The sequence below is a fragment of the Myodes glareolus genome, chromosome 15, assembly GCF_982192425.1.
Source record: "Myodes glareolus chromosome 15, mMyoGla1.1, whole genome shotgun sequence".
NCBI lineage: Eukaryota > Metazoa > Chordata > Mammalia > Rodentia > Cricetidae > Myodes > Myodes glareolus.
The window spans coordinates 31,888,341-31,915,458 of NC_142040.1; the positions used below are offsets into that span (position 1 = coordinate 31,888,341).

A 27,118-nucleotide genomic window follows, 5' to 3' on the forward strand; every position below is an offset into this window, starting at 1 on the left:
CAAGAAAAATTATTTAGTCTACAGTAATGAGTAAGTAGCAGCAAAACAAATATTTGGTTGGCTGTGGAAAGCCAATGTTTTTATTACGTGTTGCAAGCATGAAGCTAAAAACAGGCTAACCAAGCACATTCTGCCAGCAAATAACACATGTATTCATCACGCCTTTGTTACACACAAAGCATGATTCCTAATTTATGGATTTATATGCTTTAAATGTATTATATAAAATATATATTATATATGTGTCTTAAATGTTTTCACATCACTCATTTGTTTAAAAAAGATTTATGGCAAAGTTTTTACTACCATAAAATATACCATCTCTTATCCTTAAAAGAGCTTCATTCAGGATAGGGATGTGGATTAATGGTAGGGCACTTGCCTAGCATATACCAGCCCTGGGTCTGATGTTCAATACCACACAAAAACCAACTACAACAAAAATGAAGAAAAAAGTGCTTTAATCTTAAACAATATATTCCACATACCAACATATTATTAATGAATAATGAATTATTTTTCTACATATGCAAATAAGTGTTTTGACATTTATATAACAGTTATAATTCGCTGACTGCCATGCTAACAAATTAGTAATTAGTGGTGATACACACACATCCACGCACAATTTAGTAGACTGCAATAAAATATTTATATATTACTACTTTCAGGCAAGGAAACTAGGCTCTGAAATGACACACTACAGATTTCCAAGCCACGAAATCAGAGTAAGGGAGCCCAAATCTAGATGTCTGTGATAGCAGTATACTGGGAAAACACACTCCTGATAGTGTGGCAGAGAGGCAAATATGCCTCGTAAACATTTAGTTATGTAATTACCAACCTCATTAAAATAAATTATAAGAACCCTTTATTTCTTTGTTTTTGTAAATATATGATCATAAAATAAAAATGAAGAGAAGTATAATTATACTGGTGATACTAGAGCAAAAGTAACTTTTTTCTCTTTTGATAAAAAAGAAACAGCAAAGAACTGAGGATCTTTACTGTTGGAAAACAAATTAGAAGAAACAGGGAGACCAGAACATGCCCTGCAAAGTGGGGCAGTAGTTAAGACTGAGCACCTCTCCCTGCTCTGCAAAGTGTAAAGGCCTAGCAGCAAATCCCATGAGCACCCAGTGACCAGACCTTGATCGCTAAACATCCTTTCAGGGTGGTAAGCACAGCTCCATAGAAAACAAGATGATTTCAGTCCTTAGGAAGGCCAAGGGCAATTCGCAACTCGAACAGCTGGTTAAAGACACCAAGTACTTACAACAGAAGTATGTCAAAAGAACATAGGGCGGAGCTGAGCTCCCCAACCAAGAGCCAACCCACAAACTAGAGTGCATGGGCTCAGGTTCCAGGAGTTTACCTGACCGAGTGAGTTGCCAAGGAGAGCAGTTTGTCCAGTGGGATAAAAACTAATGACAGACAACCGAATACTAGAACTAATGGTGAAAGTTCGAGGAGACATGAGACACATAATCTTAAAGACTCCCACAGAGACATATTTGGCATTGTCCTGGGTTAGATCCCTGCTAGGAAAACAAAGACAACTGCAAAGCCCATTAGAAAAACAAAAGATGAAGCTAAAATGTTGGTGGCCAGTGTTACTAATTTCCTAATCCTGATAATTCTACAAGTCCCCCAAGACAAATCCTGGAGAAGCTCCTGTTTACTGCCCAGGGGACATGAGTGAGAACATTCTGTTACATGCCTGAACTAGGAAACTCATGCACACTCACGCACGATGAAGGAGTGTACTAAGCCTGAAGGCAGACAGATGGCAAAGGTATAATGCTAAGAGAAAGCAACACAACGAAAACCAAGCGCTTAATATGACATGATGCAGCACAGGGTGGTGCAAAATGAGGACTGACAAGTGGCCATGGGTGCCACTGCCTCTTATAACCCATCTCACAACACCAGAGAAATGGATAATGTAGATTTCAGGACTGGTGCGGGAGAACTGTCTGTAATCTGTCAATTATATTTTAAATAAATGCTGATTGGCCAGGCAGGAAGTATAGGCGGGTCAACCAGACAGGAAGTAGAGGTGGGGCAATGAGAACAGGAGAAGGCTAGGAAGGAGGAAGCCCATTCCCCCATTCCTGCCCAGACCACAGAGAAGCAAGATGTAACCCGCTCCGCTGGAAAAGGTACTGAGCCACATGGCTAACACAGACAAGAATTATGGGTTACCATGAGATGTAAGAATTAGTTAATAAGAAGGCTGAGCTAATGGGCCAATCAGTTTATAACCTAATGTAGACTTTGTGTGATTTTCTTTGGGATTTGCCGGCTGTGGGGTGCTGGGTGGGACGGAAACCCCAACAAGCTAGCCGACCTTCATGTTACACAGGACACATCTGGAAACTTAAACTTTCACAAGCAGGTGATAGCAGAAATCAGATTTAGGAGAAAGCACAGAAGAGAAAGGAGATTTGAAAATTATCTGTGAGGGAATGGAAGGAATGAATGGGGTTAGAGACAAGAGAAAAGCCTTCTAAGAACACAAGAGAAAGTTCCTGAAGTCTGTGGGAAGGGATGCAAGGACTCTGAAAACAGGCAATGTGCATGGTAAACTCTATAAACATGACAGTCTCTGTTGGGATTTCTTCAGCTGTGGGGATTTTATAATACAGACTACACGTAACCTATGTGAACACCAATGATGTCAATGACAAGTGAGCCTTTTGATTGTCCTTACTTGGTAAACACTGGCCAGAATGACAAACTGAGGTAACCATTCTGAAACTGTTGTCATCCTTCTATCGCTGGACTAAAAAAGTTAAACTTTTCCATTAACTCACAAGCCACATATCACCTCAACTAAAACCTGACTTTAAAAACTGTAGTCTTTGTTCAGTCTGACTTAGTAACATGTTTGTGATTATATATGCACATTCATATTGCTATTATAAACTAGCAACAATAATAGAAGGAACTATATTTCTAATCTATGTACCTGTGAGAATAAATGCAATAAACACTGCTATTCTATAGCTATGCATCCCTTTCTTTAGGAATAGTTTCAAAGAATTTATCTTGTTTTTAGAGAAACCAAAGGAGACCAAGAGTTCATAATACAAAAATATGACTAAGTCCAGTTCCAAGACTTAGAAGCTAGGGCAGTAAATGAGAAAGGCATTCTTTGAAAGTAAATCTCAAGTTCTGCTTTTTCTTTCCATTTATTATTAATCTGTAACCCAGTAATTTCCCTTACAACACAGAAATTTTGAGAACCATTTCCCTGATAACTAAAAGCTAGAATTGCCATAACCTGTCATTTTTCTGTGTATTTATTTCTTCACTGACAGTCCATATTCACTCAGTGTCCTACTGGAATGTAAGCCCTACAGGACAGACACTTCAACAGTATGTTTGTTTTATAAATTATCCTGGAAAAATGATTAGACAGTAGAAAAGACTAAACATGGATTGGAAAATCAAATGGAGACTTCTAATGTGTGAAACAAAAATAGCAAGTCTGATGTAAATGATTCTTTTATGATTAGAAATTAAATTTTTATCAATTATTTTTAAGAAATGACTATATTTGGTTTACTAGATCAGCAATAAATGTGAGATATATTCACACCAAGTGTTTGAGGTAAGCCATGAAGAACAAACATTTCATAGGCAAAATAGTGGAACATATTTTGTCAATAGAACTGTAAGAGAAACCTGACACAAATAAGAAAGCGTACGTTTCGTCATGGATTCATCAACAATGGTTTACAACAATATATAGTGAAGAAACAGAAAAAGGGTCTTTAGTCTACATCATTGTAGATCTTGAAGAATATGTAAATATTTAAGAGGGGACAGGATGAGAACACATGAAAGGATTTTGTTAACATCTCAGATTTTAATCCTTTCAATAATCATACAAATTGGTATTACAGTTATGGTAAACACACCTCCTCCTGAAAGCCTGACTCCATGCAACGTCACCTACCCCTCAAGTATTGATTTTTATTTTATGTGCCTGAGTTTGCCTGTATGTATGCATGTGCAACATGTGTGCACATTGCCCACAAAAGCCAGATCATCCTCTGGAACTGGAGTTACAGATGGTTGCAAGATGCCACGTGGATGCTGGGAACTGAATGTGGGTCTTCCGTGACAGCACCAAGTTCTCTTAACTGCTAGGCCATCTCTTCAGAGGCCCCTGGAGACTGTTATGATACATTTACTCTGGATCATGATTAGCTTTGAACAATCATCTGGAAAGAGGTGAAGATGTAAAGCTGAACTCAGAGGTAGAAAAGTGGTTTGGGGAATTATCTATAAATAAGTGACCTCATTGAAATCTCTCTAATATGGGGTAAGTCTATGTAAAGATAATTTGGTTAAAAAGATCCAGCTTTGAACTAACACACACTTTAAAAATTAGAGATATACTCTGTTTAATTCTAAGAAACTGGTCTAGATTTCTAATTTTATTCTGGTCAATATTTGTGATAATAAATTTATTGAGCCCAAATGACAATATGAAGCAACAAGACCTATCTGTTAATTTGATATAGCAAGAACACATGTGTGCACATGCAAATACAGAAATATATAAGCCATTTATATTTAATGGCTATAATAATATTTTAAATTGTACAGCTAAGGATAGCATTATATTCAGCGTCCAAAGGACTGAGACTCCTCCAAACCCCAGGAGTACTGATCACACTTTAGTTCCAGACTGAAAGTCAAAGGCTTGAGGCTGAAGAAAAGCCAATGCTTCAGTGTAAATCTGACCCATGCCCAGGTCCTGGTAGTCACACAGGAGAACTTCTTACCTTCTGGATGGTTAGACTCATTAAGCTATCAGACTTTCAACTGCTTGGATGAAGGTCAACACTTGGGAGGGCAACCTGCTTTACTCAGGCTAATTCACAAGTTACTTCTATCCCCAGTGCCTTCACATGCACTTCCAGAATACTGGTTGACCAGTAGTCTGTTCAAGTTGACATATAAAACTAAGCATTGTATCAGACTGAGGGGCTTCTGTTTATTAACAGAAAACAGTTGGAATCCATTTTTCTGGAAACAGTTGTAAGAAATATAAGACACATAAATGAATAGATACTATGGCTGGGGAGGTGACTCTGACCTTGCTAGGCAAGCATAAGGACCTAAGTTCAGATCCCAGCACTCAGGCAGAAAGGCAGTGAGCCCCAGTGCGGAGGTGATAGACACAGGCTGAACTCGCGAGCCTTCTGGGCCAATCGATCTAGCAGAAACTGCGTGCTCCAGGTTCAGGAAGGGGCCTAGACTCAAGAACTGAGGTGAAGAGAAGAGAACAGCTCATGCTAACTTCTGGCCTCCACAAGTGCACACAAAGGCAGGCAAGCACACACCAAGCACATATGTAATAGTAAAACAAAGTAAAACAAGGGGGACAGTGAAGACAACTCCCTGAATCATTGGTTCTCAAACTTCCTAATGCTGCAACCATTTAATACAGTTCCTCATGCTGTAGTGACCCCCAACCATAAAATTATTCCATTGATACTTCATAACTAATTTTCTACTATTATGAATCGTAATATAAATATCTGAATTTAACCTCAAAAAGATGATGATCCACAAGTTGAGAACCACTTCCCTAACTGGATAAGGAAACACCCCAGTGACTGCCAAGACTGCAGTGCCTCAGTCAGTCTCCCAGTCCAAAGCTACATGGAGAAGCTTACAGCAAATGGAGGAACATGGAAGTCGAGGGAAGAAGAAATGAACATCACAAAACTAATCTCTCAGCCCAAGTCACATAGTTCAAAGCAAGAGGAATGAGAACACAAAGCCTCCCTTCCAACTACATGAGAACTTTGACATTAGCAGCTCATAGTAAAAAACTGGATACTGTGCCTATCAACCCTCCCAAAATGAAGACCATTATTGTGAAGAACACCTTCAACAGGGAGCAGCTGGTCAGTATACACTCACTACAGTGAAAGTCATCATGTACTCTCCACACCGAACCCCTATCATAAGCAATAAGCTCATAGAGCTGAGGGAACAAGCAATGCAGGGCCAGCAAAGTCCACCTGGCTCACTGGTGAACACTTTACTATTCCCTTGGCGATGGACCCGACTCCTGAGAACTGTGATCATAACCAGTGAGTCAGGACCGTCCTGAAGCACCACAAGAGCTCCTACATCAAAGGCTCTGCTCCCTCTCTCCTATCTGTGGATCCTATCCTGTGGCTTAACTCTAGTTATCAAACAGACAGCTTATCCAACATCACCAGCTGATTCAAAACAAGATTTTTCTCACTTCAAAGGCTGTGTTCTTAACTGACTGTTGAAAACCGAGATCTGATGATGGTATCTGCCACCAATGGAAATCATAGCATTTTAATGATTTTTGTGTCTTGAATTCTTTAATAAAATATATATTTCTAATAGTTACTCTAACATGGAAAATATTGTAAAATTACCTTATAAAACATAATTTCATTGTGAAAGGAAAGATTTTTAGTGGGAATATTTGAATTGGATTATTTGGATATTATACTAAACAAGCAGCCAAAATATGAGAAAATGGTACTTGAGACATGTTAATGAGAACATATGAGAAGGAACTGTTAAGAAACTTTCCAGAGCATCAAGTAAAGAGAATGAAAAGAACCCATGCTCTTCAGTTTAGACCAGTGCAGCAAGACAATGCAAGCATCCAGATGCTCCTGTTGTGTGCCCTAGGCCTGGCACAGAGTACACATTACATTTATGAAATGGCAGTTTCTGTTACTGATGCAGAGGGCATGTGACAATGGTCTGGGCAGCAGAAGGCTGGTTGAAAGAGTGGAAAGGAGAGGTGGAAAGAGAAGAGATGAAGGTATTCAATGTGCTGGGGCCTTGCCTTGTGAAGCACTTCACCGTGGGTGTGCTCCATCACTTCAGTTCACACGCGCATCTCTCCTGGAGTGTCTGACTCCTTAAAATCATCCACCACTTACGGCTCTTGCAGTCTGTCTGTCCCCTCTTCCACAGAGATCCCTGAGCCATGAGGGGAGGGCTGCGATAAAGGTATCTTATTCAGGCTGTATACTGAATATACTGACTATACTGACTGAAAGTCTCTCAGTCTCTGACCACAGTGCAGCTGTGGGTCTCTGTGTTCATTTCCATCTACTGCAAAGAGGAAGCTTCACGTGAGGGTTGGGCAATACACTGATCTGTGAGTAGAGCAAGTGTCATTACGAGTCCTTTTATTGTTATGCCCATTTATCAGATTAACAGTACTAGGTTTTCCTCTCGGCTTATTTAACCTTAGGTTCTTACCTCATTAGAAGTGTTGGGTATGGGTTCTGTCTCACGGAGCATGTATAACATCCAATCAAAAAGTGGTGGGTTATTCCCCTAACATTCTTGCCACTATTGGCACTAGTGGGCACATCCTGCAAGCAAGTTCACAAGGTTTGTAGCTAGGCGATACTGATGCCTGGAGTGCGCAGTTAAGCACTTCCTTCCATGCTGGTCTGCAGGTAGCAAGGTCTCTCGGCTTCTGTGTTCCTGAGTAGGTCTTCATTCTCCAAGTATATTCTTTCTTTATCAATTTTTATTGAGCTCTATATTTTCTAAATATTATTTTTCAATAGTATCGTTCAATATACTAATATTCTTCATAATGGTGTTTAATTTGCTATCAAACCTGTTGAATTTTTAAGTTAGCTATTATACTTTTCACTTTTGGGTAATCTCTTCTCTTTTAAGCTGGCTTGTTCTTTATATTTTCAAATCATTTTAGAAGTAGGTTAGCTATACTTAACACTTATTGCCTGAATAACATCTGAGTCGGATGTATGCACATACTGCTATGCCACTTTCTAAAATCAATAACAAGAAACAGTGTACAATGCTCTTGTGTCACCCAAGTCACTTGTAAATGATTTCCTAGTATCTGGACGTTAGTTTAGAGAACTTCATCACTCTTTTTTTTTTTTTTTGGTCTATTCTGACATTTCAACTGGTCTTAGGTAACCAATAAAACAATTTAGTGATTATCTGATTTTTAAGGAAAATAATACTGAGACAAGAGCTGCAATTGTAACACCTGTCAGGAGTTTTTGTGAAGAATTCTGAAAATGGAATTATTTAAAATTGTCAGCATATTCCATCGTGTAAGAAAGCCAGCTGACATAGTGCAGATCAAGCTGCCCCGTATCATTTCTCAGATAACAGAAGTGCAGGTGCACACCGTGGAGCTGGGTGCACACCGTGGAACTGGGGAGACTCTTCTCCCAATGTGACTGAGCACGGCAGGGTGTTGAAGGTGCTCGGCACTCATGAGCTACTGTGCGTACTTGTCATTCATGGCAAAAAATTTCACAAAAATGTTGCATAAAAGAAAAACATCTTATGTCAAATAAGATCTTGACATTAGTCTGAAAAAGTCAAAAACTCCATTTCCAAATGGGAACACTATTTATAATCAAACTTAATGATATTAGTTCTTCCTGAGAGAATCTAAATACTAAAGCAAAACAATCAAGTATACACACATATGCCCCACCATCTCTATTACTTTCTAAGTGGAAAAATCTATATTTATTTCAATTTAGGATCCAAATAGCTAACCCAACTCCACTGTTTTCTTGTTGAATTATCAGGAACTATTTGAGAAAGGAAGAGGTGGTATACTACCAAATCAATTAGGGACAGATTAAAAGTAAGCTTTTTTTTTTTTCTTTTGAGTGGGAAGTAGACATAATTTAATTCTCAAGAATGGAGTCCTTGGCTGTCAACACTGCACATATTTTACACCCAGAGCTGAGAGTCACGAGGAGTTTTTCCCCCTTTTGTACATACGGTTTCTATATGCTTTACGTTGGCTGGCAAGCAAACTGATCACTTAGGAGTTGTTGGTCAGTTCCAATAAAAAGATTTTCAAAAAGCATGTTACAAAGTCTAAGAAAATCACATTAATAGAGCCGAGGTATGTTTCTATCATCAAGACAAAGTTTGAGCAAACATGTACTACATATTAACCACAGTTGTGCTGGTCAACAGGATTATATGGGTGATCTTTTCTATCTTTGTGCTCCTCCACAATTCCAGTATTTTCTCAAGGATATGTTACTTAACCTTGATTCATTTACTTATTTTTCTGAAACAGGGTCTCATGAAGCTGGCATTACAGTTACAATGATGCACTACTCTTGTCATGATACTTTCCCTTTCTGTTCACTTACATACTTATAATTCATTTCCTCTCCAGACTTTTCATTAAAAAAAGTTACCACCTAACTTGTAAAATCCAAATGAAAAGCATTCATTCGTTCTAGGAAAATCAAGAAGAGGTTTGCAACCAGAGATTTGCCATGTGACATGGTGGTCCCCAAGAACCATGAACTCACACAGCGTTCTCATCTACGTTACCAAAAGATTCAATTCTTTATATAGCCACTGGCATATATCTTGACATTTGCTAAAGACTTTTACTGAACATATTGCTTCTTCCCATGTGCTAGAAGCATACTACATATTTGCAGTATGGCTTTTAGTAACAGAATTAAAAACAAAAATAAACACAAAGTAGTGGGCTAGAAAGATCCATAGGGTAGTTCCTGCTCTGACTTTCTTTTTGCTAATTTATTACTTAAGAAATAATTGAGATATACACCACACACCATGTTAGCTAGCTATGTAAACTTGACACAAGCTGGAATTCTTTTAGAAGAGGAAACTTCAACTGGGAAAATGCCCCCACCTGACTGGCCTACAGGAAAGTCGGTGGGGCACTTTCTTGGTAAATGATGGATGTGGGAAGGCCTAGCTCACTGTGGTTGGTGGTTCTAAGTGATACAAGGAAGCAGAGTGAGTAAATCACAGGGAGCAAAGCAGTAAGCAGCGTTCTTCCGTGGCTTCTGCTCGTTTCCTGTCCTGTCAGCTCACGCTGCGTCATGTCAGTGACAATGGGCTGTGAAGTGGAAGTGTAAGATGACATAAACCCTTTCCTTCCAAAGTTGCATTTGGTCATGGGGTTTTATCACAGCAAAAAAACCCTAACTAAGGAAGGTGTATTCACTGCCATATATAACTGCCCACATCTTCATTACTTTTTGAACCATTTTGGACCTTAAGTGAGAAGAAGCAGAATGATGGCTGGCCTGAAAGGGTATCTATGAATCAAACACAAATATACTTCACCTTTCATTCAAGTAAAGTTAGAATTAACACCTACATCAGGAGGTGACTATGGAAGAAAGTGAATTCTGGAACTTTGGTCTCTAAGGGGTTGGGGAAAATGACTCAGTAGTGCCTGGAGAAAGTTAAAAGCTAGGGAAAGAACCAGTGTGCTCAATGGAAACTCACCATGTGTGATGTTAGGTTAGCAGGGAGTAAAGAGTCCATGTGTGCTTTTGTTTCTCATAAAAACAAGATTTTTTAGATTTATTTATTTATTATGGATACAATGTTCTGCCTGCATGCCAGAAGAGAGTGCCACATCTCATTTCAGATGGCAGTGAGTCATCATGAGGTTGCTGGGAATTGAACTCAGGACCTTTGGAAGAGCTGCCAGTGCTTTAACGTTGAACCATCTCTCCAGCCCCAAGATTGAGCTAGTTTAACATTATACGCTGGATAGACAGGAAGTAGTTAAATAATATATACTGTCACAACATAGTCAAGCCCGGGGGCCCATCTGATTAATTAAGTACTAAGAAACAGTAAAGAGCAACTTGAAATGGCCCCGTGTGCTCGAGAGGTTTTCTGCACCTTGGAGGTGTGTTTCCTTAAGAGGATTGGAGAGTCTTCCTTGATTTATAAGCTCAGGTTCCCCTTCTGGCAAGAATCAGAGTGAGGACCATCTGCTCAGAATGTCAAGGAGGCTCCAACACCGTATCTCCTTAGAGCTGATTAAAGACAGGCTCAAACCTGTACCTCTATGTGACTACATTCAGTTTTTACTAGTTCTAAGAAGGCAAACTTAGAAAACCCAGAAAAGATTTAGACATAATTTAATGAGAATGATTATCCATTTTATTAAAGGACTCAAAAAAAAAACACAAGAAGTCAACTTTATCATCAATTAATTATCAATCTTATTTTAAATGTATTACCTCCCACAGCAATCCCATGCACAAGCCAGGATGATTTACAGTGGGATTTACAAGACCCCAAGGCTGTAAACTAGAATATCCTGCAATAAATCTCTTTTGACATTGCTAGTATCTAAACCAAACACTGTGTTCCTTGTTTACCTAAATTTGGGTGTTTACTCTCAGAATCTACTGCAGATTCTGTAATCAACCAAAAGAGGGAACTATTCCTGCAAGCTGTCCTCTGACCAACATGCACGTTCTGTGGTATGTTTGCACCCATATGTATACATGTACACATACATGGAAGTAATAAAAATGAAAAGTAAATAGAAGTGGCAAAATTATGTGTTTTTCTTAAGTACACTTATGTCTATTAACTGATAATATTGTATGGCTCAAGGGATGGCAAAATTTATTTTCCTCTATAACAGAAGACTAGCAGAGGTCAGATTTCAAAGTAACTTGCCTAGTGTGATAGAATAGATTTAAAAGTCATCAGTTATGAATATGAATCTGGTCCAGGAACTGGATAAAGATAACACCCATAGAAATACTAATTAAAGCCTAATCTAAGGTTTCCTAAGATGGCCGTTCCCCACAGGAAACACCACACCTATGAGAATACCTGGTTGAATGGGGATGTCCATTCATGCAAGACTCAAACTAGCATTTTAACGCACAAGCATTAGGACGCAAGGCTTTCTTGGTCTTTCACGTTTCTTCCCAAGTGTGTTTTAATTCAACTACCATACCCTACATTCTAAAGAATGTATGAAGAGTCTGTCACCAGCCTATGTTCAGACGTGTCAGATGCAATCATAAAACCAGGACATTATGTCATTGGACTCTTAAGAAGGTACATACATTCACACTTTCAGAGTATCTTTATAAAACTATGACTGACAAACATGAAAAGAAAGTTTGTTTAAAGAGTTTTATAAGTTTTAAAATGGCCATATTGACTCTGGGCTTTTCATAATACTAATAGTACTTAAACTCATATTTTCAATTTGTAGGTTTTAGGCAGGATGCAAAATAAAAGCAGGAACAGCTATATGTTTTTCTTCTTGAAAATTTAAAATTATTATTTTTAACACAGCAATGTAATCTTATTAAAAGTTTTCTCAATAATATGAAGCCAGAGTATATGTAAGGTGTTTTATTCCTAAATTTACAATAAGAAAATGAAGGTTTAAATATTTTCCCTGCTAGTAAATGAAATTAAGAGCTTTCTTATTTTCTTACTTATTTTGAGAATATATAATTTTCCAAAATTTCTTTTAAAAATTAAGATACTCTTATTGTGTGTGTACATGTGGGTGCATGTGTCTGTATGCAAGGCCGTTTGTGTGTGTTGTCACAGGGCGACTCGTGTGTGTACGTCTGTGTGTTTGTCTGTGTGCAAGGCCGTTCATGCACCTTTGGGGTCACAGGGCGACGCTGTGGAACTGATTCTTACTCTCCATCTACCCTTACAAGGACTCTGGGGATTGGATTCATAGTCAGGAGTGTGCAGTAAGTGCCAGTACCTGCTGACCTCTCTTGCTAGCACCCAAATATTCGTATAAACAATGAAGTATTACAATCAGAATTACTATTAATTAGAATTACTATTGTTAATGCATGGTCTCTCCAGAAGAGCAGGTATAGTAACATGTATTAGGTGAAAATTCATATGGAAGACAGATCTATATTACATAAAAATTTGCCATTCAAAATTGTCTGAAGGTTTAGTTTATTAATGAATTAAACTGTGATATATAGCTGACATGTTCAAAAGAACAAATCCCATAATACTCAGATAACTTGGTCTTGGACGGAAATAAGACGCTTTACAAAAGTTAGCCCCACAGCCATGTAGCAATATCACCTTTCCTAAATAGGTTCATGAGAATATTCAGCTCAACTGTCGTACAACTCTAAAAGCCAAGGTCAAATAACACTTTCTAATTCCTTTTTCCGTGTGACCTTACCATACAAACCAAACAAGAACCCCTGGATTTCTTCTAGAGTTCATGCGGCTCTAACCTTGGAATATCTGTTGGTTGGGAAGGCTGGCTGAGTTCTGACATATACTGAAAGATATTCAAATCCAATTTTTCTTCTATAACCTTGTGTTTAAGATGGCTGGTGGTAGCATTCATAATCACAGGAAGAAGTTCCATTTGTCTAAAAATTACATAGCAATACTTTTTTTCAAATATAAAGTGGAGTTTTCTGAAATGCACAAATCTTTCAGAATAATCATTTCGCTACTATCATCCCACCAACACCTGTCAATTTCAAAAGTTCACAGTAGGTTTAGAGGAACCATGATTCCAAGAAAAAGGTAATCCATAATGTGTATCATAAACAGGTTCTAGGAAAGGCTGCACAAAACTACACATAGAGCACACATAGTGATGATAAAACAGGGTTCATGGCTTGATGCTCTTTCATCACAAGAGTCTATTTAACTATGGTCCTATGGGATCCAATACCCTCTTCTGCTCTATACAGTTGCCTCTGAAATGTGTCGTATATTTGCTGTAACATGTTACTTTGTGCAGACAGCTTCACCCTAATGCTTTTGTAAAGCATGGAGTGTTTTTATCGGTTAGATTTTTAAGTGGTTATTGGGATTCTGCTTAAGAAATTACATCAGGTGTCTAGTCTTCAAAATATATGTACCAATACAAAACAGAAGTATGCCAAATGCAAAACATATCATGTGTCTAAAGGATGTAATTCAGAGAGTATTTGTACTATATCTCCCAATGGCTTGACATGAAGGCAGTCCCTTGATGATAAATTCAAGTCCCTGGTGTATATATTTTAATAAGTTGCTAAAACTTTATTAATAGTCCAAATTAAAGGAAAAGATGAATTTATTCACAGCTAGCAATGTAGTTAAACTATAATCCAGAGTAGAAATAAGCTTTATTAGCAGTATAGATGTGAAATAAGTTTAGTAAGGATTATTTTATATGTAATTTCCCCAAGGGATTGTTTCTTATATTAAAAGCATGTTAAAGAGGTGATAGCATTTCTGTTGAACAGAGAGGTGTTTTCCTTCTGTTATTCATTTCTGATCTAGTAATTAGGAGTACCCACCTGTGACAAAATCTCTGCTACAGCTCTCCACAGAAGCCAAAGGGGGCACTGAATGCCTTGAAGTTGGAAACTACAGAAACTTGGATAGCAATACAGTACTGTTTTGATGAGCTTAAATTACTTTTTATTTATATCTATTTATATACATTTCTATTTAAACTGTCTTAATTATAGAGAAGAACCAAACATAAACAGGACAGGTAAGGTGGCTCAGTAGGAAAAGTGCTTGTTACAAGTATGAGGACCTAAGTTAGCACCCCCTGAAGCCACATAAAGCAGGTATGGTGGCATTCATCTGTATCTTCAGTGTACCTCTGGTGAATTGAGGGACAGGGACAAGGAGAAGCTTGTAAGCTTCAAGACCTGCTGGCCCCAAAGTACACAGTGGTGAGCGACAAGAGACCATAACTCAAACAACATGGAAGGCTCAAACTAAGATCTGAACTTGTCCTCTAACCTTATATACCTCCCTACCTATGTGCATGTGCAGAATGCACAAATACACACATGGACACACGTGTTAAAACAAGAACAACAACAACAAAAATCCAATAGGTATTTAATGCCATTCAAACCAACACACAAATGTTTGTATGGGTCCTAGCATAGTTCTACAATCCTTAGATGTCTAAAGCAATGCAATCAATACAAGAAGAATGAGGAGCTTCTGTGCATTTCAGCCACACTGTCTTCTCTGGTTTAAGTGCTCCATAAGTTCTCATTTAGCTTACTTAAAAGCAGTAATTATGGCCCTGTTTGCATCAAATTTATTTCTCAGAAAATCATTTCCTGAAATGGAGATTTTATTTGGTAGCTGTCCAGGGCAAGTGTAGAAAAACAAAAAATCAAAAAAACCAGAGAAGGGAGAGGAGAAAAGCAAGGAGGCAGGGAGGCGGTAAACATGGTTATCAAGAGACAGTATAAGGGCCAAGGCAGTGTCTAATTTTCTAAAGTGCTCGATGTGCGAGCATGGGCTCCTGAGTTGGATCTCCTCTCCAGAACCACAGGAAAGGCTGGGCATGCTGGAACACACCTGCAGGCCAAGCGACAGGAAGATGGAAACAAGAGGATCTCTGGAGTTTGCTCAGACAATCAGTAAGCTGCAGCTTACTACCTCAGATCATAAGTGTCAGCTCCTGATGAATGTCACCAGAGGGTGATCTGTGGAGCGTGCGTGCGCGCGCACACACACACACACACACACACACACACACACACACACACACGAATGCACGCACGCATGCACGCACACACATACAGATTAAACAAAAGATGATGTAAGCTGTCAAAGCCCTTACCTTCACTTCCTTTCTCCGCTTTTGCTGCAGTCTCCTTTTTCTGTTTTGCTGCTAAGAGTTCCCGCTTTAGCTGCCTTGCTTCTTTTCTGAGCTCTTCACTATAAAGAAAAGAAGATGTGTAAGTTTATAATATGCTGACAGAAAAACTGGGTTAGCATAAACAGAACTGTTTATTTTTAGATGCACTAAATTAAAAAAATAGTCAATAATATAATTAACTAATTTTCTGCCATGTACATACATCTGTGAATAGGTAAATGATATTTCCTAAGTCGTCATTTTCACAATAATAGTCTAAGAACTTATAAATAGTTTCCTTCTCAAATAACACTAACACTAACCCTTAACCATAATGCCTAACCATTAACCCTAATGCCAACCCTTAACCCTAACCCTACTAAACATTAGAAGTTAAGTGGCAGTTTGAATGAGATATTCCCTATAGTCTCAGGCATTTGGATGATTGCATTTATTGAGCAATGATTACATGGTAGTTTCATTTGATTTTTAGCTCTCTGGACATAGTTTGGTCATTTATGTTTTCTCAGTGCTTGGGAGGCTGAAGCAGAAGGAATATGGAAATTTAAAGTCTGTCTAAGCTATATGGTGAGTTCCAGGCCAGCCTGGGCTACAAAGTGAGACCCTGTTCTAATGTAACTCCCCAACTCCAATTTTTTTAACTCATCTAATGCCACAGTTGGCATGTAATTTTCTCTTCTGTGAAACCTTCTAGGTCAAAATATTCTGATAACTTACATGTTATATCATGTGTTACAAGGAAATGACTTAATTTATAAGTCATTAGCTAATTTAGAAGTCATTCTGCAACACTGTTTTAGGGTAGAAAATTCAAATTTACTTACTGACCACAATTATTAACTATTCATGTCATTGACCATAGTTTTGCTATGGTTTATTATTAATTCCCCAGGGGTCGTGGGGATGAATGTTTGTCCTCAGTCATGATAGAGGAAGGAAAGAACCTCAAAGAGGTAGGAAGTCCTTAGGCTAATTGGAGGGGGTTTTCCTTAGAAGGCTTTGTGTCACTCCAATTTATCTTTGGCTTCCTGTTTCAGGACATAATCTGTCTTTTAAACATACTTTCAACACTGATATTAACCAGGTAACACAGCTTAACACAGCTAAGGTAGGGGTCTTGCCAAAGCTGTTAGGATGTTTGGCCTTTTAGCATTGAAAACTATAAGCATATATATATATATATATATATATATATCCAGCTTATACATATATATAGGATATATGTATAAAAATATATATGTATATATACATACCCATCTATCTATCTATCTATCTATCTATCTATCTATCTATCTATCTATCTGTAATGACTAATACAAACTCTTAGAGCCAATTGTGATTAGTTAGAGTCAGGTAAGTTATATCCTTAAAGACAAGTATTCACTCAATTTACAGAAAAGTCAGACTGGATCAAGGATGCTCACAGAGACTAGAAGCTCAAGCAGATACCACACCCTGACCTTACATTTGGATAGTTCTACAATGATTCAGTCTTGTGGGTATATGCAACCTGCAGCCTACAGCCCCATGTGACAAGGGCAGGTATGAATTCAGTCCAACACAAAATTGCAAAGCCACTAAAATCATTAGCTTTTTTTGCAATATATATTTGTAATGTAATTCTACACCTCTTGAGCATGAATTCTGCATGATCATATTGTGTCACCATGTCAAAAGGATGGACACCTCTGTGTATAAAACTTCTCCGTGGTCCTGAGTCCTCTTGCAGTACTTACTAACAAGCACTAGGTTTTATCAAAGTGCAAAGCCTTAAAGCATGCATGTTTCAGTTCTTTCACCCGTCTACAGAAACATCCCCATTCTGGGTCTACTTGTTTTCAAGATCATAAAGTTTGAAACCACCCTCTCTGATCCATGTTCACTACCTTTTAAATGTTTTTAGTCTTTCGTTTCTACTGAGCTTGCAGCCACCAAGCCACTTCCTTAGCTTTCTTCATGGTTCACCTATAGCAATCCCATTAGCATCGCATTAATTCTAGATACTGTACTGACAGTCAGTTTACTACTATCCTCATCAGAGCTCGTAATTGTCTTACCACCTGACCCTGTGGATATGACATAACTGCTTAGGATAAACTGAGTATGGTTCAGGCTCTCCCCTATCCATTCAGGGGCCTGTTCTAAGAGATAAACCTCTACAGAAAAGGGTAACCTTTGCCATGAGATGCCGCCTGGAAATCTGCCCTTGTAATGAATGCCCCTGATACTTCAGTATGCACTCAGGTTTGGGATCCAATGTTTAGCTTTCTATTATAGAAATTATCTTTCCACATTACAATCAAGTGCTCTTACTCACTAATCTTTTCACTGAGCAAACAAATTCAAATTTCTCTACAGTCTGCTGAAATCAAGATATTATTATCTTTACACATGGACTCCATCCGGAAAGAGCAGTTTATACACACAGTCTGCTTCACAATCTTGCAATCTACCCCTCTTACGGTCTCCTGAAACTGTTTCTGCACTAATCCAGTTCAGTGGCCAATGTTCAGATCACCTCTTTCCAGATGGTCTCGCTGCCATTTAAGATGTTAACTACTTCCTGTCTGAAATTCCATCCAAATCCAACTTTTCAGCATTTTGGAGTCAAGATTTTCCAATTCTCCTTGCTCCTTGTCTTGGTTACATTCTCTCTCTCTCTCTCTCTCTCTCTCTCTCTCTCTCTCTCTCTCTCTCTCTCTGTCTTATTTCTTATCTTCTTAACTTAAAATTGTTGGAATTTTTCTCATCTGTACCACTATGTAGTGACACTTCAATCTCATATCAACTATCATTACTATATAGTTATTTTCAAATCTAGTGTGGATACTTTCTTCGCCTTGAGTTTGGTCCTACCTTTCTAACTACCACACATCTCCAAATAGAGTATAAGAATGCTGCATGAAAGAAATGTAAGATATAACATATACCCACTTAAAAGATTATAAAAATTAGGAGAAGTTCTATCCAGAGAGGTGAGTGGGTGCTTGCCTGGGCTCTCTGTCCCAGAAGAGAGCACAGCCCCTCCCCCCTCAGCTTCTGCAGCAGGGTCTTAGGTGTCCCACAGGACCCCTCCCTGCCCCCACCGCTGCTACCCTTTTGTCTCCTGGGTCCTGGAAACACCAGCTAGCCCTGCTGCAGTGCTGAGAAGTTCTATCCAGAGAGGTGAGTGGGTGCTTGCCTGGGCTCTCTGTCCCAGAAGAGAGCACAGCCCCTCCCTCCTCAGCTTCTGCGGCAGGGTCTTCGGTGTTCCAAGGGACCCCTCCCTGCCCCCACTGCTGCCGCCCTTTTGTCTCCTGGGTCCTGAAAATACCAGCTATCCCTGCTGCAGTGCTGAGGAGTTCTATCCAGAGAGTGCTGAGGAGCTCTATCCAGAGAGTGCTGAGGAGTTTCATCCAGAGAGGAGGAGAGGGGCAGGGACCAATGCAAGAATTCCTCCAACAACATGAAAGGCAACATGACATCTCCAGAATCCAGGGATCATGAAACTAGAAGAATTGAACACCCTACTCGAGAAGAAATAGAAGAAATCGACTCTAAGCGGATCTTTATGAAAATAATAGAGGAACTTAAACAGGAGGTGAAAATCTGCCGAAAAGAAATGGAAGATAAGTATAATAAAAAGATTGAGGAAATGAGTAAAGAAATGGAAGAGAAATATACCAAAAGGTTTGAAGAAATGAGTAAATCCGTAAATGAAATTCTGGGAAACCAAGAAAAAACAATCAAACAGATAATGGAAACAGTTCATGATTTGAAAACTGAAATGGAGTCAATGAAGAAATCACAAGTCGAGGGTCGGCTGGCTATGGAAAATCTAGGTAAACAAACAGAGACTGCAGAAACAAGCATAACCAACCGAATACAAGAGATAGAAGAAAGAATCTCAGACTCTGAGGACACCATAGAGAAATTAAACGCTCTGACCAAAGAAAACAGCAAATCCAACAAATTCTCATCACAAAACATTCAGAAAATGTGGGACACAATAAAAAAACCAAATCTAAGAATAATAGGGGTAGAAGAAGGAGAAGAATTGCAGATCAAAGGTCCAGAAAATATATTCAACAACATTATAGAAGAAAACTTCCCCAACCTAAAGAACGATATCCCTATGAAGGTTCAAGAAGCATACAGAACACTGAATAGGCTGGATCAAAAAAAAAAAAACCATCCCCTCGGCATATAATAATCAAAACACAAAACATACAGATTAAAGAGAGAATATTAAGAGCTGCAAAGGAAAAAGATCAAGTAACTTATAAAGGTAAACCTATCAGACTTACACCAGACTTCTCTATGGAAACCATGAAAGCCAGAAGGTCCTGGATAGAGGTAAGGCAGAAACTAAGAGACCATGGATGCAAGCCCAGACTACTTTACCCAGCCAAGCTATCATTCACTATCAACGGAGAAAACAAAATATTCCAGGATAAAAACAAATTTAAACAATACGTCGCTACAAATCCAGCCTTACAGAAAATATTAGAAGGCAAATCACAACCCAAGGAATCCAACATTCCTAACACCGCCTACAATAACTCAGGCATCTAGCGACCCTTCACAATCAGAACTCAAAGAAGGGAAAAACATACACTCCACTACACCCCCCCCCCCCAAAAAAAATAACCGGAGTCAACAACCACTGGTCATTAATATCACTTAATATCAATGGACTCAATTCACCTATAAAAAGGCACAGACTTAGAGATTGGATAAGAAAACAGGATCCAACATTCTGTTGTTTACAAGAAACACACCTCAACCACAAAGACAGACATCTACTCAGAGTAAAGGGCTGGGAAAAGGTTTTCCAAGCAAACGGACCTAAGAAACAAGCAGGTGTGGCCATTCTAATATCTAACAAAATTGACTTCAAACTAAAATCTATTAGAAGAGATAGAGATGGACATTTCATACTCATAACTGGAACAATTCATCAGGAGGAAGTCTCAATCCTGAATATCTATGCCCCTAATATAAAGGCACCCACTTATGTAAAAGAAACACTTCTAGAACTCAAGGCAGTCATCAAACCACACACACTAATAGTAGGAGACTTCAACACACCTCTCTCACCAATGGACAGATCAATCAGACAGAAACTCAACAGAGAAATAAGAGAATTATTGGAGGTATTGAATCAAATGGACTTAACAGATATCTATAGAACATTCCATCCAAAGAGGAAAGAATATACCTTCTTCTCTGCTGCCCATGGAACCTTCTCAAAAATTGACCACATACTTGGTAACAAAGCAAACTTCCACAGATACAAAAAAATATTAGTAACCACCTGTGTCTTGTCAGATCACCATGGATTAAAGTTAGAATTCCACAACAATGCTACACCCAGGAAGCCAACAAACTCATGGAAGTTGAACTGTCAACTATTAAATCACCCCTGGGTCAAGGAAGAAATAAATAAAGAAATTAAAGTCTTCCTTGAATTTAATGAAAACAAAGACACAACATACTCAAACCTATGGGACACTATGAAAGCAGTGCTAAGACGAAAGTTCATAGCATTAAGTGCCCAATTAAAGAAAACGGAGAAAGCACACATTGGAGACTTAACAGCACACTTGAAAGCACTAGAAAAAAAAGAAGCTGATTCACCCAGGAGGAGTAGAAGACTGGAAATAATCAAACTGAGGGCTGAAATCAACAAAATAGAAACACAGAAAACAATCCAAAGAATCAATGAAACAAAATGCTGGTTCTTGGAGAAAATCAACAAGAACGACAAACCCCTATCCAAACTAATCAAACGGCAGAGAGAGAACATGCAAATTAATAAGATCAGAAATGAAAAGGTGGACATAACCACAGACACACAGGAAATTCAGAGAATCATCAGATCTTACTACGAAAGCTTATATGCCACAAAGTTGGAAAATGTAAAAGAAATGGACATTTTTTTAGATAAGTACCATATACCAAAGTTGAACCAAGAACAGGTGAACAATCTAAATAGACCTGTTAGTCGTGAAGAATTAGAAGCTGTTATCAAAAATCTCCCTACCAAAAAAAGCCCAGGACCAGATGGTTTCAATGCAGAATTCTACCAGAACTTCCAGGAAGAGCTAATACCTATACTACTTAATGTATTCCACAATATAGAAACAGAAGAATCATTGCCAAACTCTTTTTATGAAGCTACAGTTACCCTGATACCAAAACCACACAAAGACACAACCAAGAAAGAGAATTACAGGCCAATCTCACTCATGAACGTCGACGCGAAAATTCTCAATGAAGTACTGGCAAACCGAATCCAAGAACACATTAGAAAAATTATCCATTATGATCAAGTAGGCTTCATCCCAGAGATGCAGGGCTGGTTCAACATACTCAAATCTATCAATGTAATCCATCATATAAATAAACTGAAAGAAAAAACCATATGATCATCTCACTAGATGCTGAAAAAGCATTTGACAAAATTCAACACCAATTTATGCTAAAGGTGTTGGAGAGACTGGGGATACAAGGATCATACCTAAATATAATAAAAGCAATATACAGCAAGCCGATAGCTAACATCAAATTGAATGGAGAGAAACTCAAAGCCTTTCCACTAAAATCAGGAACACGACAAGGCTGTCCACTCTCTCCATACCTCTTCAATATAGTGCTTGAAGTTCTAGCAATAGCAATAACACAACATAAGGAGATTAAGGGGATTCGAACTGGAAGGGATGAAATTAAACTTTCGTTATTTGCTGATGATATGATAGTGTACATAAGCAACCCCAAAAACTCTACCAAAGAACTCTTACAGCTGATAAACACCTTTAGTAATGTGGCAGGATACAAGATCAACTCCAAAAAATCAGTTGCCCTCCTATACACAAAGGATAAAGAAGCAGAGAGAGAAATCAGAGAAACATCACCTTTCACGATAGCCACAAATAGCATAAAATATCTTTGGGTTACTCTAACCAAGGCAGTGAAAGACCTATTTGACAAGAACTTTAAATCATTGAAGAAAGAAATTGAGGAGGTTACCAGAAAATGCAAAGACCTCCCCTGCTCTTGGATTGGGAGAATCAACATAGTAAAAATGGCAATTCTACCAAAAGCAATCTATAGATTCAATGCAATCCCCATCAAAATCCCATCAAACTTCTTCACAGACCTTGAGAGAACAATAATCAAGTTTATATAGCAAAACAAAAAACCCAGGATAGCCAAAACAATCTTATACAATAAAGGAACTTCTGGAGGCATTACCATCCCTGACTTCAAACTCCATTACAGAGCTACAGTATTGAAAACAGCTTGGTATTGGCATAACAACAGAGAAGTCGACCTATGGAATCGAATAGAAGACCCGGATATTAACCCACAAACCTATGAACACCTAATTTTCGACAATGGAGCTAAAGGTATACAATGGAAGAAGGAAAGCATCTTTAACAAATGGTGCTGGCATAACTGGATGTCAACCTGCAGAAGAATGAAAATAGATCCATATCTATCACCATGCACAAAACTCAGGTCCAAATGGATTAAAGACATCAACATTAATCCGACCACACTGAACCTGATAGAAGAGAAAGTGGGAAGTAGTCTACAAGATATAGGCACAGGAGACCACTTCCTAAACAGAACCCAAGGAGTGCAGACAATAAGAGAAACAATGAATAAATGGGACCTACTGAAACTGAGAAGCTTCTGTAAAGCAAAGGACACTGTCAGTAAGACAAAAAGGCTACCTTCGGACTGGGAGAAGATCTTCACAAACCCCTCATCAGACAAAGGTCTGATCTCCAAAATATACAAAGAACTCAAGAAACTAGACACTAAAACTCTAATTAACCCAATTAAAAAATGGGGTACTGAACTGAACAGAGAATTCACAACAGATGAACTTCGAATGGCCAGAAGACACTTAAGGTCATGCTCAATCTCCTTAGCGATCAGGGAAATGCAAATCAAAACAACTTTGAGATATCATCTTACACCTGTCAGAATAGCTAAACTCAAAAACATTAATGAGAGCCTATGCTGGAGAGGATGTGAAATGAGGGGAACACTCATCCATTGTTGGTGGGAATGCAAACTTGTGCAGCCACTGGGGAAATCAGTGTGGCGGTTTCTCAGGAAACTGGGAGTCAACCTCCCTCAGGACCCAGCAATTCCACTCTTGGGAATATACCCAAGAGATGCCCAATCATACTACAAAAGCATTTGTTCAAGTATGTTCATAGCAGCACTATTTGTAATAGCCAGAACCTGGAAACAACCTAGGTGCCCCTCAATAGAAGAATGGTTAAGAAAGGTGTGGAACATATACACATTAGAGTTTTACTCAGCGGTAAAAAAACAATGACATCTTGAATTTTGCATGCAAATGGATGGAAATAGAAAATGCTTTACTGAGTGAGGTAAGCCAGACCCAGAAAGAGGAATATGGTATGTATTCACTCATAAGTGGATTCTAACCATAATTAAAGGTCTTTGAGCCTATTATTCGTGATCCTAGAGAAGCTAAATAAGAAGGTGAACCTGACGAAAATCATGTAGCTATCCTCCTGGAGATTGGAAATAGACAAGAGTCCTAGGTAACCTCGGGTGCATGGGGGGGATGGGAGGGTTGTTGGAAGGGGAGAGGGTTAGAGAGAAGAGAGTAGGGGAGGAATGGGGAAAGCTCGGTGGACTGGGGTGGGGGTAGGGAAGGATGGATATGGGAGCAGGGAAGAATATATTTCAACTAAGGGAGTCATTTTAGGGTTTACAGGAGACTTGATTATAAATGGGATCCCAGGTCCAAGGAGAGATCCCCAGATTGTTCTCTGGACAGAGGAGAGGGTGCCTGAAACGGCCTTGGCCCATAACCATACTGATGAATTTTTTGCTTATCACCATAGAACCTTCATCTGGCGATGGATGGAGATAGAGACAGAGACCCACATTGGAGCACTGGACTTAACTCCCTAGGTCCAAACGAGAAGCAGAAGGAAAGAGAACGTGAGCAAAGAAGGCAAGACCAGAGGGAACCTTCATCTGACGACGGATGGCGATACAGACGGAGACCCACATTGAAGCACCGGACTGAGCCCCCCAAGGTCCAAATGAGGAGCAGAACGAGGAAGAAAATGAAAAAGAAAATCAGGACTGCGAGGGATGCGATCATCCACTGATACAAGGGGACGGATCTAATGAGAGTTTACCAAGGCCAGTTAAACTGGGACTGAACGAGGACGTGATCCAACCAGATTCTCTGAATGTGGCCGGATTCTCTGAATGTGGCTGGACTGGAGTCTTTCTGAAAAGCCATTGACAATGACACTGGGACTTGTTTCCTCTGCATATACTGGATTTTGGGGATCCAGTCTTTCTGGATACTCACCTTCCTGGACATGGAGCGAGGGGGGAGGAACTTGAACTTCCCACAGGGCAGGAAACCCTGACTGCTCTTAGGGATGGAGAGGGAGGAGGAGAGGGAGTGGGGGGAGTGGGAGGGTGTTTGGAGGAGGGGCTGAAATGGAAACTTTTATAATTTAATAAAATTACTTTCTAAAAAAAAGATTATAAAAATTAAAAAGAAAATCTTTAATAAAAGGTATTTTTATTTCAACATTTGAAAAGAAAATATTAAATTTTGTCCAAGATATTTTTACATATTTTGTATGTATTAAGTCTTCCCAATCTGATATGTACTTTATTCTTAAGGAATATTGCAACTCTGCCTGCCACATTTTGAGGATTCTGATCTAGATGAACAGCAGGTCAGATGGCTCAATATACCCACTCACACACTCACACACAAAGCAGACACCATCAGACAAGTCTCTGTTTTCATGTGTCTGATGGTGGAAGCACAATCTATCTAAGAGAAGACTCCCTCAGGACTGCTCTTCGTCTTCACTGGATCAGCATTAACATACATGTTACACATATAATACTTCCTCTTGGCACTCATCATCAATGCCAACTTCAGGCTCTTAAACCCACCTCAGATAACAGAATCACTTCCTCCTTGAAGCTAGTGGACACAATCCTAGAAGTCTCTTGTTCAGTCGGCAGGAAGTATAACTGAGCTGTGTAGTCACTCACGAGGAACCCAGGTTTCTCTACCTGATAAACACTCCTGCCTTTTACTATGCTAGTTTTTTTTGGGGGGGAGAGTAATTCAGTCATTTAGAAGATGTTTCTTTTATGTTTGTTTTTATTTAATTTTAAAAAATTTTTACATTCTAGCCCCAGTTCCCTGTCCCTCCCAAGGATGTTTCTTGAAAATAAAGATCTTTGAGGCACAGATTATTTTGTAGGTTGAAGAGCAAATGTTGCATTTATAGACCTGATAAATCAACTACGATAATAATTTGAAGTCTATAAAGAATGAGATTAAGGAAGTTTATACCGTGTAAGCCACTACTGCACCAGAAAAGAACAGAATTAATTTTAAAAAAAACAAACCTGGATTAAGCAGTCTGGATTTAAAAGTCAGCTCTATCAAGTTTCTAATTATGCATTCATCTGAATTTTAATACACTTTGAATACAACACTACTAACCAATAAACAATTCTGTACTGCACTATATATATGTATATATGTGTGTGTGTGTATATATATATATATATTTCAATCTAGTAAATCTACACTATCTTTGCTTCTTACTAGAGACTACCAATGTATTCAACAATTTCTAATATTTCTATGTAGTACTCTGATACAGGCACGGAAATCAAGATAAGCAAGAAGAGATGGGAACCTAATTCAATTAACTCCTCAATTCAGTCACCTCACTCATGACTTGATATCCTGTAATACAGGCTCTGTGTCAGTCAGAGGTTGAGTTTAAAAAGAGGAAATAAGTCTTGCCTGTAGTCACACCACCATACACTGAGACAACTAGATACTTAAAACAGAAATCTGCAAATTCGAGTCCATGATCTTTCTAGGACACCGACACAAACTCTTTGAGGGGCTTGAATTGCAAAGAAGGTCATAACTTTTGTCCACCAAGAATGAAGACAGTTCATGATAAAGAATAACAAAGAAATTGCTGAAGCACTTAGGAAGTCAGTGAAACACAGATTACTGCAGGTTAAGTAAGAGATGACTTTGCAGAAGAGCACATGAACAGTAGTTAGGAATATGCCATGTGAAGACAGGACGAAGAGGCACCCAAACAGTAGGCTTAAATCTACAGAAAGTAGAGAGAAAAAGGGTATAGGAAGTTCTAAAATGAAAGGAGGAAAAAAAACAAAGAAAGGAAAAGGTTCAATGACTCCACCTTGTAAGGGTAAGGATGCTTGCTGGACACACTTGACAACTGAGCTCTGTCCCTGGGAAAGAATGAAAAAAAAGCTTGATGTGAACCAGGCAAGGTGGTGTACATCTGTAATTTTAGCAGCTTCAGGTGAATTTTTGTGAGTCTGAGTTCAAGGGCAGCCTGCTTTACATAGTGAGTTTCTAGGTTAGCCTGGGTTATTCAAAGAGACCCTGACTTAAAAACAAACACAAAAATTTATTTCTCTCTTTCCTATTTCGGATAAAGTCACCAGAATCTGGTATCAGGCTCACTTTCTGGCATTAGTTATTAAACGTGAAAATTGCAAGGAGAGACCAAATCCATGGCTGTCCAATTAAAGCAAGCTATAATAGTGGGCACACCTGGGACTGGC

General features: G+C 38.8%; 1 protein-coding gene across 1 annotated transcript in view; it reads right to left on the reverse strand.

Moving 5' to 3' along the window:
- The window catches only part of Cwc27 (CWC27 spliceosome associated cyclophilin), a 183,516-nt gene that overhangs the window by 56,916 nt on the left and 99,482 nt on the right, over nucleotides 1-27,118 (reverse strand). Inside the window, exon 12 of the mRNA XM_048442956.3 lies at nucleotides 15,440-15,537. Coding sequence (XP_048298913.3) covers nucleotides 15,440-15,537 — 98 coding nt within the window. The remainder of the gene's footprint in view (nucleotides 1-15,439; nucleotides 15,538-27,118) is intronic.